We start from the raw sequence: 13122 nt of genomic DNA, 5'->3' as shown, positions 1-13122 counted from the left end.
ATTTATTTATGTCTTTGTCTGATAAAAATAAATTGGTATCACTGTCAGCAAATCCAAATAAACTGGGATAACTGTCGGCAAACTCATAAGATTCGAAACTTTATTTAAGGCATTTATATAAAATAAAAAATGACAAGATTTACTAACCAACTTCCTTTTTTTTTTAATACCATTTTATTAGTTTAACATTTATACTGTACACTTATTCAATTTTTTAAATAAATTTTTTTTTGGCTTTTTTTTCATATATTATTACAAGTACACAGTTTTTACAATATTTAACAATATATACTTTTATTATAAGTACATTCAAAATACTTCTGAAGTAATTTAAGTAATAAGACATTAAGATATATTTGATATACAAAGTAATATAATGAAACAAAATAGTATTAAAATTTATATTTTGAGAAAACAAGGTAAGAATATAAAAATAAACCTTTAGCTATGTCGTCAATTGGAGCTCGCAGAAATCTGTGTAGAGTCTTGTCATCAAAAAATTTCGTAACTGACTGTGTCAAATGCTTTTGATAAATCGATATAAACACCCAATATATATTTCGATTTACCAAAACAGTTTGAGGCCTTACGTGTAAATTGAATAATGGCTTGAAAATACTAAATAAAATCTAATTTGCCTATAAAAAAACTATTTTTTTAAAAGGCAAATTAGATTTTATTTAGTAAATTATTTGTAATCAGGTAGGTGTATGTCTTAACATATATAATTTTTTCTAAAATTTTTGAAAATGTAGAGAGGGTGGAAATAAGGCGATAATTATTGTCATTATATTTTTCACCGCCTTTGTGAATCGGAATAACTTAAGTTATACCGATTTACAAAAACGGTGAAAAATTTAATTTTTTTAAAGTTTTTAATGCATCTATGCAACTATTTCCTGATCGACTAAGTTTGATTAAAATATATATTTAAAATACATTTTTAAATACTTTAAAAAGATATTTTGAACATATTTTAATAATTTTATAGTATAATAATTTGAAATACCGTAACATCGCCTAAGTTCGGTCACTTAAGCTTTGAATATTTATTTATCACGCATAAATAAATAATTTTGAATTTTTTTTCCTGAAATATACAGAAAATTATATTGATAATTGATATTGTAAAAATAAAAAAATGAAAAATATTAACTAGTTAAATACTCAATATTTAATTTAAAATAAAAACATCTACTTTGACCGAACTTTCAATACCATATCATAAGTTCGGCCGCTATATAAGTACTAATAACGTATCACAAACTTAACATCACAAATAATGAAAACTAATTTTAAAATGCTGTTTTATTGTAAACTATGATATAAATTCAGGTAATACTAGTAACTAAGGAGGGCGTTGCCCCGGGCCCCAAAAAAATAGTCTTTTGGGGCACCAAAGAAAACAAGAAGGAGCGCATAAATAAAGGCTTTTTTAAATATATGTAGTAGTATTTTTAATTTTATTTGTAATTAGTCAACTATTTTATTTTTCTTTAGCCGTTATCACATTTGCTATGCCACTGGTTAATGAAATTAAAAATATATTTTTCAATTAATTTAAAAAGGTTTTTTCAATTAACAAAAAAACACTACTTTGCTTTAAATGAGCTTTGCATATTTATTGGCAATTCTTGCACGTATCGTTGACCGTAGAACAGCAAGATTCACACTATCAATCGTCACAGGATTCGCAACACATCCATGATTCAAAGAACCATCAATTAATTTTGAAATTTTGAACAAATTTTTTATTCAAATAAAATACTATGGTGTGTATCCATTACATATATGTCAAAATTTACTGTTAAATTTACAGGTAAAGTTACCGGTAAATTTTGCATTCGCAAAACTTATCAACATTTCACAATATTACTGCTACTTGTCTCCTTCGTTGTTTATCCGTGAATGAGCGAAGTTAGAGTATTTCAAAATTTCACTAATTTTTATAAAAAAAGTACTTAATTTTCAAAAATTATTAATTTTTTTTTGTAAATATAATTAATTAGGTTATTCATAATAATACCAAGATTAAATTTGATCATTTATTTTAATAATTTGCTTATTTTAGATTTTAATAGTATGCATTTTTTCAAATTGTTGTTTTGCTAAAGAATTATTTCAGCAGGTTGCATATAAATATTACTACTTTTTTTTATAGATTCATATTTACGAACTAATTGCAAATATTATTTGAAAAAAAAAAGTTAATTAAATCTGAAAAAAAAAAAAAAAAATTATTTATAAAAAAAATACATTGACGGTAACTATCAGCAGCAGCACTAGCACTATCAAAATTGTTAAAATAGAAGTGTCCAACAACTTTATGAGTATAGAATTACGAGAGGAAAAAGTATTTAAAATAACCATTTTTGATTTTTAGCTGCTGAAATCCCGGTACACATCACATCGAAAAAAAGATTTAATCAACTTATCTAAACATTATTGAAAAGTACATGAATTTTTTTTGTAGTAAACTTAAAATTATTTATTTTCATCTGAAAGAATTTTCATTGCAAGCGAATGGAATTATGCAACAAACTTCACATCAGCTTTATTGTTCATAAAAGTCCAGCAAGTTTTTATTTTGTCTCCATATTATTTCGCAGTACTCAGCCATACATAAACCAGTTAGCCAGACTCTTCAAGCCGTTTAAGTAGATCTTTCAGAATTCCGACTGCAAGTTCAAAAACTACTCAGTGTCAAATGACCGTCGGTCTGGTTTGTGCATTTTAATCCTTCACAGAGTTAAAATATACTGTAACAAAAGAGATTTTATTGATAAAGTTGTGTGTTTAGTATTGATAACAGACAACTCCATTTCTGGTTTAAAAAAGAAATTTGATTTTGAATAAATGTAGTATGTTTTTAGTATGTACTAAGTTTATTAAATACATTCATCGAGTCATTAAAAATAATTGCTAATATTGTATGCCGTTATTTACTACAGCGCTTCGCATTTGCAACCAAAATGATACAAAAACAACGTTGGCGACCGATGTTGTGCCAACGTACTTTGCGACATTGTTCTAACATTTTACCAATGTCTGGGTGCTAGCTGGAACATGTCCAGGCCTTTTGGATTTGTTCAAACAGTTGATCCTAAATGCGAACACCTTCACGATTAATTCTGCGGTCGACGATCTACCACAGGTTCTCGATAGGGTTGAGATCCGGAGATTGAGGCGGCCAATCCATCACCGACAGGTGGTTGTCTTGAAACCACTCCTTGACTACTTTTGCAGTGTGTTTCGGATCGTTGTCTTGCTGAAAAACCCATTTTATTGGCATATTCCATTCAGCATGAGGTGACATAACATCTTTCAGGATATTTTTATACATGAAACGGTCCATTATTCCATCGTTTCGATGTATTGGACCTAGACCGTTAGCAGAAAAACACCCCCAGACCATTACATTGCCTTCACCATGCTTCGCGGTCTTATGGCAGTAACGTAAATCGAGGCGTTTTCCGGCCGGTCGACGTACACGGCAAATGCCATCGCTCCCAATGATGTTGAACTTCGATTCATCACTGAACAGGTTAGTTCGCCATTTCTGCACATTCCAGTCAATATGAGATGTAGCAAACAGGAGTCTTTTCTTCTGGTTTTTTAGTGAAATCAGCGGTTTCTTTGCAGGGCGTCGAGAAAACAATCCGGCTTCAACAGCACGTCGTCTGATTGTTCGGTCCGATACAGGCAGCTCTAATTACTTTTGTATCTCGACTGATGATATCCACGGATCCTTCTTAACGGATCTGACAATCATAGAATTCTCTCTAGAATTGGTGGAACACGGTCTTCCACCTTTGTTATCTGCTGCCAACTTCTCCGTAGAACGATATTTGGAACATAGCCTTGATACGGTCCATTTTTTCACGCGATATTTATCACAAATACTTTTTTGTGACATTCCACTTACGTAATCGCCAATAATTTTCTTTCTTAGTTCCAATCCAAGACTGTCGAGAGCCATTTTTGCACTTGAAGTCATAAAAATGATAAAAATAAATAATCACGCTTCTCAAGGCTTACCCTATTACATTTACCTTGTGATGATACAATAATGCTCTGTGGAATACAACGTCTTGGTTGGATGTGGACTGTATTGATGTAATGAAACAATTGTTGTATTTCACTTCTTGTATTGATGTTCTTCGATAAAACACTTTGATAAAACTCACTTCGATAAACTGTCTTGATAATACTGACTGATTGACTTCCATATACTGACTGAATTACATGTCGATTTACATGTCTCTTATATAGTAAAATGAACCTGTGTGAACCTGTTGTGGAAGATTGTAGATGCTTCTTTTCGATGCTTCTGGATGAGTCTGGATGCTTCTGAATGTTTCTGGATATTTCTGGATGCTACTGGATGCTTCCAGATGCTTCTTCTGGAAACTTCTGGAAGCTTCTGCATGCTTCTGGAAACTTCTGAATACTTCCTTTAATTATTAAAAAACTTCCGTGACGTTGACACGGACCAGACTTAAGAAAATGAAATAAACCAAAAAAGTTGCACTTGTTTTGTCCGCTGAAAAATGGCACTTATCAACAAAATTCTGCCTGTGTGCTGTCACCTGTCAGCTGATTGCTCATGTCATGGCATGCTATAACTCCCGACTTCTGAACTGTTTGCTGTGGTAGTATAGTTCGTTTCGTTTTTAAGACATGTAAAATTAGGAACACTTTTTAGCATTGTTCGATGTTGGTTGCAAATGTTTTGTCCAATACTGTACATATATATATATATATATACATATATATATATATATATATATATATATATATATATATATATATATATATATATATATATATATATATATATATATATATATATATATATATATATATATATATATATATATATGTAAATTATGTTAGTGTATTTTACAAATAGAGTGCTCAATGTTCTTAAAGAACAGAGCAATAATTAATTAGTAAAAAACACTTATCTAACTTTTATCTTCGACTTGAAGTTTCACCATTGCTGGATCATCAGGAAGAGTTCCTGATGATATATATATATATATATATATATATATATATATATATATATATATATATATATATATATAGATATGTATTCATATATATGTATATATATATATATATATATATATATGTATATATATATATGTATACATATATATATATATATATACATACATATATACATATATATGTATATATGTGTATACATATATATGTATATATATATATATATATATATATATATATATTTATGTATGTATATATGTATACATATATATGTATATATATATATATATATATATATATATATATATATATATATATATATATATATATATATATATATAATTAATTAGTAAATAACACTTATCTAACTTTTATCTTCGACTTAAAGTTTCACCATTGCTGGATCGTCAGGAAGAGTTCCTGATGATCAAGCAATGGTGAAATTTCAAGTGGAAGATAAAAGTTAGATAAGTGTTTTTTACTAATTAATTTATATATATATATATATATATTCATATATAAATATATATAAATATATATATATATATATATATATATATATATATATATATAATTAATCAAAAATTAGATAAGTGTTTTTACTAATTTATCATTGCTCTGTTATTTTAGAACATTGAGCACTCTGTTTGTAGAAAACACTAACATAATTTATATATATATATATATATATATATATATATATATATATATATATATATATATATATATATTTATATATATATATATATATATATATATATATATATATATATATATATATTTATATATATATATATATATATATATATATATATATATACGCATATGTATATATTCGTATATGTATATACTCGCATATGTATATATAATGATTATTGTCAAAAAATTTTAACCTTTTTTTTTTTTTTCTTTCGAATAATTACGAAAATACGAATAATTAACTTGTTTTTCAGTTTTTAAATTATATATCTGTTCAATTTTTAAAAGAAAGACTTATAATAATATAAATCAAAATCTGCGTTTAAAAAAAACTGTTTTGAATCAGTTTTAAACTGATGAAGAGATTTTTTTTTTCCGGAAACAATGTTTGGAAATCTTTTCCACAAAAGTGGTCCGCGATTCTGAATAAGAAACTTTTTTAGAATAAGATTTTGGTACAACAAAGTTGTTAGCGGAAAATCTTGTAGCATATTTATGGTGTATTACTTTAAAATAAGTTTCAAATATTTTGGGGGACAGTCCATATTTTGTTTTATACATGAACAGTAGAACAAGATGGATATTAAGTTTGAAAATATTCAGGGCACCAATTACACGTAAAAGAGGTTCACAAGGAACCGCTCTACCAGATCCAAATATGATTCTAACAGCATGTTTTTGCTTGCTATAAAGTTTTTTTAGCTTAGTGTAATTAGTACTTGCCCACATGATGTTGCCGTAAGTTAAGTAACTATGTATAAAGGAAAAATATAAACTTTTTAAGGACTTAAAATTTAAAAGTGGCTTAACTCTATAGATCATGCCAATGCTTTTTGAAATTTTTTTTTCTATAGAATTTATATGCACTTTCCAAGATAGCTTTTCATCAAAGTTCACACCTAAAAAATTTACAGATATTTGCCTTTTGATGTTAGTTTTATTTATCAAAAGATTGGGAAGAATAAATGGTATTTCCTTTGTTTTGCTTGGTTTGTGGAAAAGAGAAAATTTAGTTTTTTGAACATTCAAAGACAATTTGTTGCATATAAACCATTCATTTACTTTTTTTAATTCTTCATTTACTATTGTAAAAAGTGTTTCAATAATTTTGTGAGAATAAAAAAGATTTGAGTCATCTGCGAATAAAATTAAATTTAATAGGTTTGATGTTGAAGACAAATCATTTATGTATAGTAAAAAAAGCAAGGGTCCAAGTATAGAACCCTGTGGGACTCCGCAATTTACAGTTTTTTTGGTTGTTTCTAAATTTTCAAATTGTACATATTGTTTTCTGTTTGAAAGGTAACTTTCAAACCAGAGTAAGTTTGTCTCCTTTATTCCGTAATATTCCAGTTTTTTTATTAGAATGGAATGATTCACTGTATCAAAAGCTTTCGACAGATCAATGAAAACTCCTAACGTATAATATTCTTCTTTAAAAGCATTAGATAAGTGATTAACTAACTCTACTATTGCATGATCTGTTGAGTGTTGCTTTTTGAAACCAAATTGCTTACTGTATAACATGTTGTTTTCAGTTAAATGATTATACAGCCTATTGTACACTATACGTTCAAGCAATTTCGAGAAACAAGATAAAACAGATATAGGCCTGTAATTAGAGGGTTCTGACTTATCTCCAGACTTAAATACTGGAGTTACTCTAGCAATTTTTAATTTATCCGGAACTTTACCTGATTTAAGTGACTGATTGAATATATGAAACAAAGATGGTTCAATTATATCATAGACTAATTTTAATATATTAACGCTAACTTTATCCGATCCTGCACTTTTGTTACTTTTTAAGCTTAGTAATGCAGTCCGCAACTCGCGTATATCTAGCTTTGACTCATTCATTTTTTTATTAGAATTTGTTAGATAAGAATCAAATGTTGAAGAAGTTAAAGGTATACTTTGCGCTAAATTAGAACTAACATTTATGAAGAAACTGTTTAGTCCTTCAGCTATGAATGCTTTATCGTATACTGTTTCACCGTCAATTAAAAGTTTATTTGGCAGAACATTATTTTTATATTTGTTTTGTCCAATTATTTCTTTAATAGCATTCCAAGTTTGTTTAGTATTTCCATTTGCATTTTCTAGTAATTTCGAATAATATACTTTTTTAGAGTATTTTTTTATTTTTTCAAATATATTTTTTATAGTTTTCATATTTTGCTTCGTTTGAATATGTTTTTTTTTAAAGAAATTTTTCATAAAGTTTTTGTTTTTTCCTTGACGATTTTAGTAAGCCTTTTGTCATCCAAGGCGATGGAAGTGATTTTGAATTCACATAAAACTTTTTTACAGGAAACGCTATATCGTATTGTTTACAAAATTGCGCTAGAAAAAGTTCATAAGCATTGTTAGTATCACGTGTTTGGAGAACAAGCTTCCAATCAACGAAATTAATTAGAAGGTTGCGAAATTGTTGTATAGAGTTTTCATTGATCTGTCGCTTGTAAATAATGTGTTTTGTGGAAATACTATCATGTGTTATGTTTTCTGTTATAAGAAATGTGGGAAAATGGTCTGTCAACTCAGTCATTATTATACCTGTACTAAAGCAGCTATTAGAAAAATTATTAGTAATTATGTTATTTAGTAGGGTAGAGGATCTTTTTGTGATTCTTGTTGACTTAGTTATTGTTGGAATGAGGTTATTTTGTAGAAGAGTATTTACAAAATTTTTAACACTATTATTTGACGCATGATTCAAAAGATTAATATTCAGGTCACCGACTAAGTAAACATGCTTTTGTTTTTTATTAACTTTTGTTAAAAACATAGGTATATATTCGCATATGTATATATTCGCATACGTATATATACGCATATATCCCAGCTAGCACACATACGTTGGGCCATCGTATGTAAAACCATCGTTTACGTCGACTGTTTTTTCCGATGCAAACCCAACGTTGATCCAATGTCTTGATTTTAACAATAATATAGATAAAAGACTTAATACCGATGCCACTAAACAGTTTGCACAGATACATTGGGCCATAATATGTACAGCCATCGCAAAACTAGATTGTTCTCACGATCTAAATCCAAAGTTTATCCAATGTAAACAATCCAACGTCGATTCAATGTATATGGATTAAAGTTGACCCAATGTATATAACCAAACATTGATTAAATGTATATAAATCAACGTTGATAAAATGTATACAACCCAATGTCGCGATTGCAAAATTATATATCTTTAATAAAATCTTACATGAATATTAAAACATCAACCACAAGCATAACAAACATCATTAATCATATAAATTTGATGTATAAATGCAGCGATATATCATATAAACTATATTTCTAACTTCGATCCGAAAAGTGAAGCCACCTTTGCCCTTTTTACAAATGGCGGGCTAAATTTGTAAACGAATATTATTGTATAAACTTTTCTTTTCTTATATAATGTAATTATATTTTAAATATAAATACTACTTCTGTAAAAGTTTAAAAAGGAAATTAGAATATTTGTAAAATAATAATTGTGTTTCTTAAATTCATTTCCGATTAGAAAAGAATTAAAGCTTTGAATAGAAAAGTGAAGACGCTTTTGAAGTATATTTATAAATTATAATACTTTTTAAAAAACCTTATAAAAAATAAAGTATAAAAATAGGCTTATAAAAAAACTTTTATAAGTTTTTTATAACTTTTAAAACGTGTTTTTGAATTATATTTATGTTATTGGAAACTTTTGATGCTCTAAACTTGCATTTTTAACTTTTATTCCACACATCGGCTTTAGCATTTGCCCTTTTTACAAATGACGGACTATATTTATAAGCAAAAAAAAAGCAGCTTCATTTCTCGTCCAATAAAATTCCGCAAGATCTAGGTTATCTAATATATCATTTGATAAATGTAAGTTATTTTCAAGTCACTTTAAAGCTTTCGCCATTTTTAACTTTTTACTAGTTAACATTTTAGGATAGAGCATTATATAATTAAAATGAAGAAAAACAATAACTTATGGGACTTGAAGTTTCTTGCCTTGTAGGCAATCATAAAAATATATTTTCTCAATACTAATTCATTATTGCTTAAGCATAGCGACAGCTCGCTAAATCATGCCATAACCTTACAGCAACATTTCGAGGTTGTATAAAAGGTAGAAAATGTTTATGCAGGCACTGCATCTTGTAGAGTTCAGTATTTATTGTCTTTGAGGTTACAAATGTTTTTCATGCATGCCAAAGCTGCAAGTTGCTTGCCAAACCATATATTACCTTTCAAACTTATCCAACTGTTTGTATATTTATATTTATCGCTGACACCTCCACGCTTAACGCCATTATAAAATCTGTAATCAGGTATTTGTCTGAAGTATAATTTGACATAAGTTTCACCATAAAAAAGTTAGGCAGCAATCGAACTTTATCAGTATGATGTCGCACAATTTTCTTGCTCGCATTTTGATACTATTTTGATACTTTTCAGAACGGAAAATTTTTTTTTAATTAATCATAGATCCTTGACATTTCAAAAGCGTTTGATAAAGTTTGGCATGCTGGTCTTCTCCATAAGCTTTCTTCTTATGGTGTATCCGGCAACATCTTTAAGATCATTGAGTCCTTCCTTTCCAATCGTAGCATAAAAGTTGTCCTCGATGGACAACACTCTTCTTCTTATTCTGTAACTTCAGGGGTTCCTCAAGGTTCTATCCTTGGCCCTATACTCTTTTTAATTTACATTAACAATCTTCCAGATATTCTCACATCTAAGGTGGCATTGTTTGCTGATGATACTACCATTTATTCTTGTCGTGATAAGAAACCAACACCCTCTGATTGCTTGGAGGGGGCATTTGAGCTTGAAAAGGATCTCACTTCTGCTACAGCATCGGGCTCACAGTGGCTGGTGAACTTTAATTCAGATAAAACTTAATTTTTTTCAGCCAATCGTTATCGCAATAATTTAGATCTTTCTATATTTATGAACGGTGATGTACTCGATGAGTCATCTACTCTTCATCTTCTAGGATTAACTCTTACTTCCAATCTTTCTTGAAAACTATATGTCAAATCGGTTGCAAAATTAGCATCTGCTAAGGTTGCATCTCTTTATCGAGCTCGCCACTTTCTTACTCTGGATTCTATTCTCTATCTCTATAAATCTCAAATCCGGCCTTGTATGGAATACTGTTGCCATATCTGGGGCGGATCTTCTAATGATGCCCTTTCTCTTTTAGACAAGGTGCAAAAACGCATTCTAAACATAGTTGGACCTGCTCTTGCAGCCAACCTTCAACCATTATCACATCGTCGTAATGTTGCTTCTCTTTTTCTTTTCTACAAATACTATAATGGGCACTGCTCTAAAGAGCTAGCGTCTCTTGTGCCATCTACTAAAATTTATTCTCGTGTTACTCGTCATTCAATTAAGTGTCATCCTTTTTCTGTGACTGTTCCTAAGTGCTCCAAAAACGCTTATTCGTCTAGTTTTTTTCCTCGAACATCAGCTCTTTGGAATTCGCTTCCTTCATCTTGCTTTCCTGATTCATACAATTTGCAATCTTTTAAATCGTCCGTCAATCGTTATCTTGCTCTACAATCTTCATCTTTTCTCTTACAGTAAGTTCCAACTTTAATTAGTGGCTGCTTGCAGCCTTGTTGGAAGCGAAGCTGTTTAAAAAAAAAAAAAAAAAGTCACGCCTCCTTCCTTACCGATGCTATTGCACTTACTCAGAGGTGGCATTGAACCACGAATCTCCAGCTTTTGAGGCAATCGCGCTAATCACTGCGCTACGGCTGCTTTGAAAGTAAAATTGATTAAAATTGATTGAAAAAATAAAAAGATTGAGTATTTTATCTTTCAAATTGTAATTAATCAAATTGAATGTTTTATCTTTCAAAGAATGAATAACGTAAAAACGTCTACCATTTTACACAAGAGAATGAGATATATTGTTTATTTTTGCTCTTTCACAATCAGATAGTCCACGATTCTGCAAAGATAAACAACGAATTTTGGAGGTGAACATTATATTCTCAAAGATGGGAATCTTTCTTTCAGATCTTGACTTACAATTGATGGATAAAAGTTGAGTAGACAGGGTTGAAAAAGTCTACAGGGCTACCTAGTCTATAATAGGGTTGAGGGCTTCCAAGTTTATTATAGAATTGCAGAAAAATCATTAAAGGGATGAGATGAGTGTCGGGACGCCACTGATTGTATATTTTGTTTATTCAAGTATAAGTTTTATCTCATAGCCAATGCCAATTTAAAATTGAATTTTTTGATTATCACGAATTAAAAATTGTTGTAGCCTCGCGATAAATACCAGACTGATCGGCGCGCTGACGAATCTTTATATAGCCCAAGGTAATATTTCTGAATTCTAAATGTTAATATGATTCGGTATAACGAGTAATTATTTTAATTTGTTTTTAGGTTGTTTTTTTTTTAAATGTACGATTTTAATGCATCTAATGTTATATATCGAATACAAAAATTTATCTTTTTCTATTTGTTTGATAATTTTTGCAAAAAAAGTGCATAATGTATTAAAAAACAGAGTTAAACTTTATTTAGTTGATTTTATTTAGTTAATTGAAACTTTATTTAGTCTTTTCTTTTAAAGAACCAGTTTATCTTGATTAACTAACTGGCAGTTAGTTGACACTAACGATTGGTATTTGATGACATTTTTGGACAATATACAGGGCCCTTCAAATGATAAAGGGTCTTCAGCAATGCTCTAAATAATTTTTATATGCTAACTTTTATAATCCATAGTTATTATAATATTAATATTATTTTTTCATTATACTACTAATATTAAAATACTGTTATTAATCATATAATAACAACAACAACAATAATAATAATAATAATAATAATAATAATAATAATAATAATAATAATAATAATAATAATAATAATAATAATAATGTATATATATATATATATATATATTATATATATATATATATATATATATATATATATATATATATATATATATATATATATATATATATATATATATATATATATATATATATATATATAATGTTTTTATACAATATAGGTGTTATATTTTTAATGGAAAAATATGACTTTACTGTAAATTTACCAGAAAAGCTGGTTTATGTTAAAGTCATAAGTTATACAAATTCAGCTTTTATTTGGGTTGGAGAGAAAAATTTTTCATTTGATAATCTTAATATTGCATCAAATACAAAATTTGAAAAATTAGCATCTTCTGTAAATCTTCTTGGGAATAATACACATTCTCTAACACAGAAACTAAGTAAAAGACTTAATAAGCAAATTTTAATGAGCTATAACGTTGTTTCTGAGATACATAATGAAAAATTGGTTGAAGATTTAGTTTTAAAAGAAATTTTGCAAAAACTTTTATGAAGCAAAACAAAACATTGTAAACAA

General features: G+C 28.3%; 3 protein-coding genes across 3 annotated transcripts in view; all 3 read left to right on the top strand.

Moving 5' to 3' along the window:
- Positions 1 to 11991: 11991 nt before the first annotated feature.
- Positions 11992 to 13122, top strand: part of LOC100208017 (cyclin-G-associated kinase) — a 78437-nt gene continuing 77306 nt past the window's right edge. Inside the window, exon 1 of the mRNA XM_065817174.1 lies at positions 11992 to 12054. The gene's annotated coding sequence lies outside the window, so the exon portion shown is untranslated. The remainder of the gene's footprint in view (positions 12055 to 13122) is intronic.
- LOC100206397 (tRNA-specific adenosine deaminase 2) overlaps positions 12763 to 13122 on the top strand; it is a 1134-nt gene continuing 774 nt past the window's right edge. The window contains exon 1 of the mRNA XM_065818570.1: positions 12763 to 13122. This exon is cut by the window's right edge and continues 774 nt beyond it. The gene's annotated coding sequence lies outside the window, so the exon portion shown is untranslated.
- Positions 12778 to 13098, top strand: LOC136090830 (proteasome assembly chaperone 4-like). The gene has a single exon (XM_065817807.1). It carries the CDS (start codon positions 12778 to 12780, stop codon positions 13096 to 13098), a length of 321 nt encoding a protein of 106 aa, XP_065673879.1.

Source organism: Hydra vulgaris, chromosome 14 (assembly GCF_038396675.1).
Source record: "Hydra vulgaris chromosome 14, alternate assembly HydraT2T_AEP".
NCBI lineage: Eukaryota > Metazoa > Cnidaria > Hydrozoa > Anthoathecata > Hydridae > Hydra > Hydra vulgaris.
The sequence above is the reverse complement of the archived record's forward strand: the minus strand, read 5'-3'. Positions and strand labels throughout refer to the sequence as shown.

Coding starts and splice junctions, on each gene's coding strand:
- LOC136090830 (XM_065817807.1), top strand. CDS start 12,778: ATGGAAAAATATGACTTTACTGTAAATTTACCAGAAAAGCTGGTTTAT.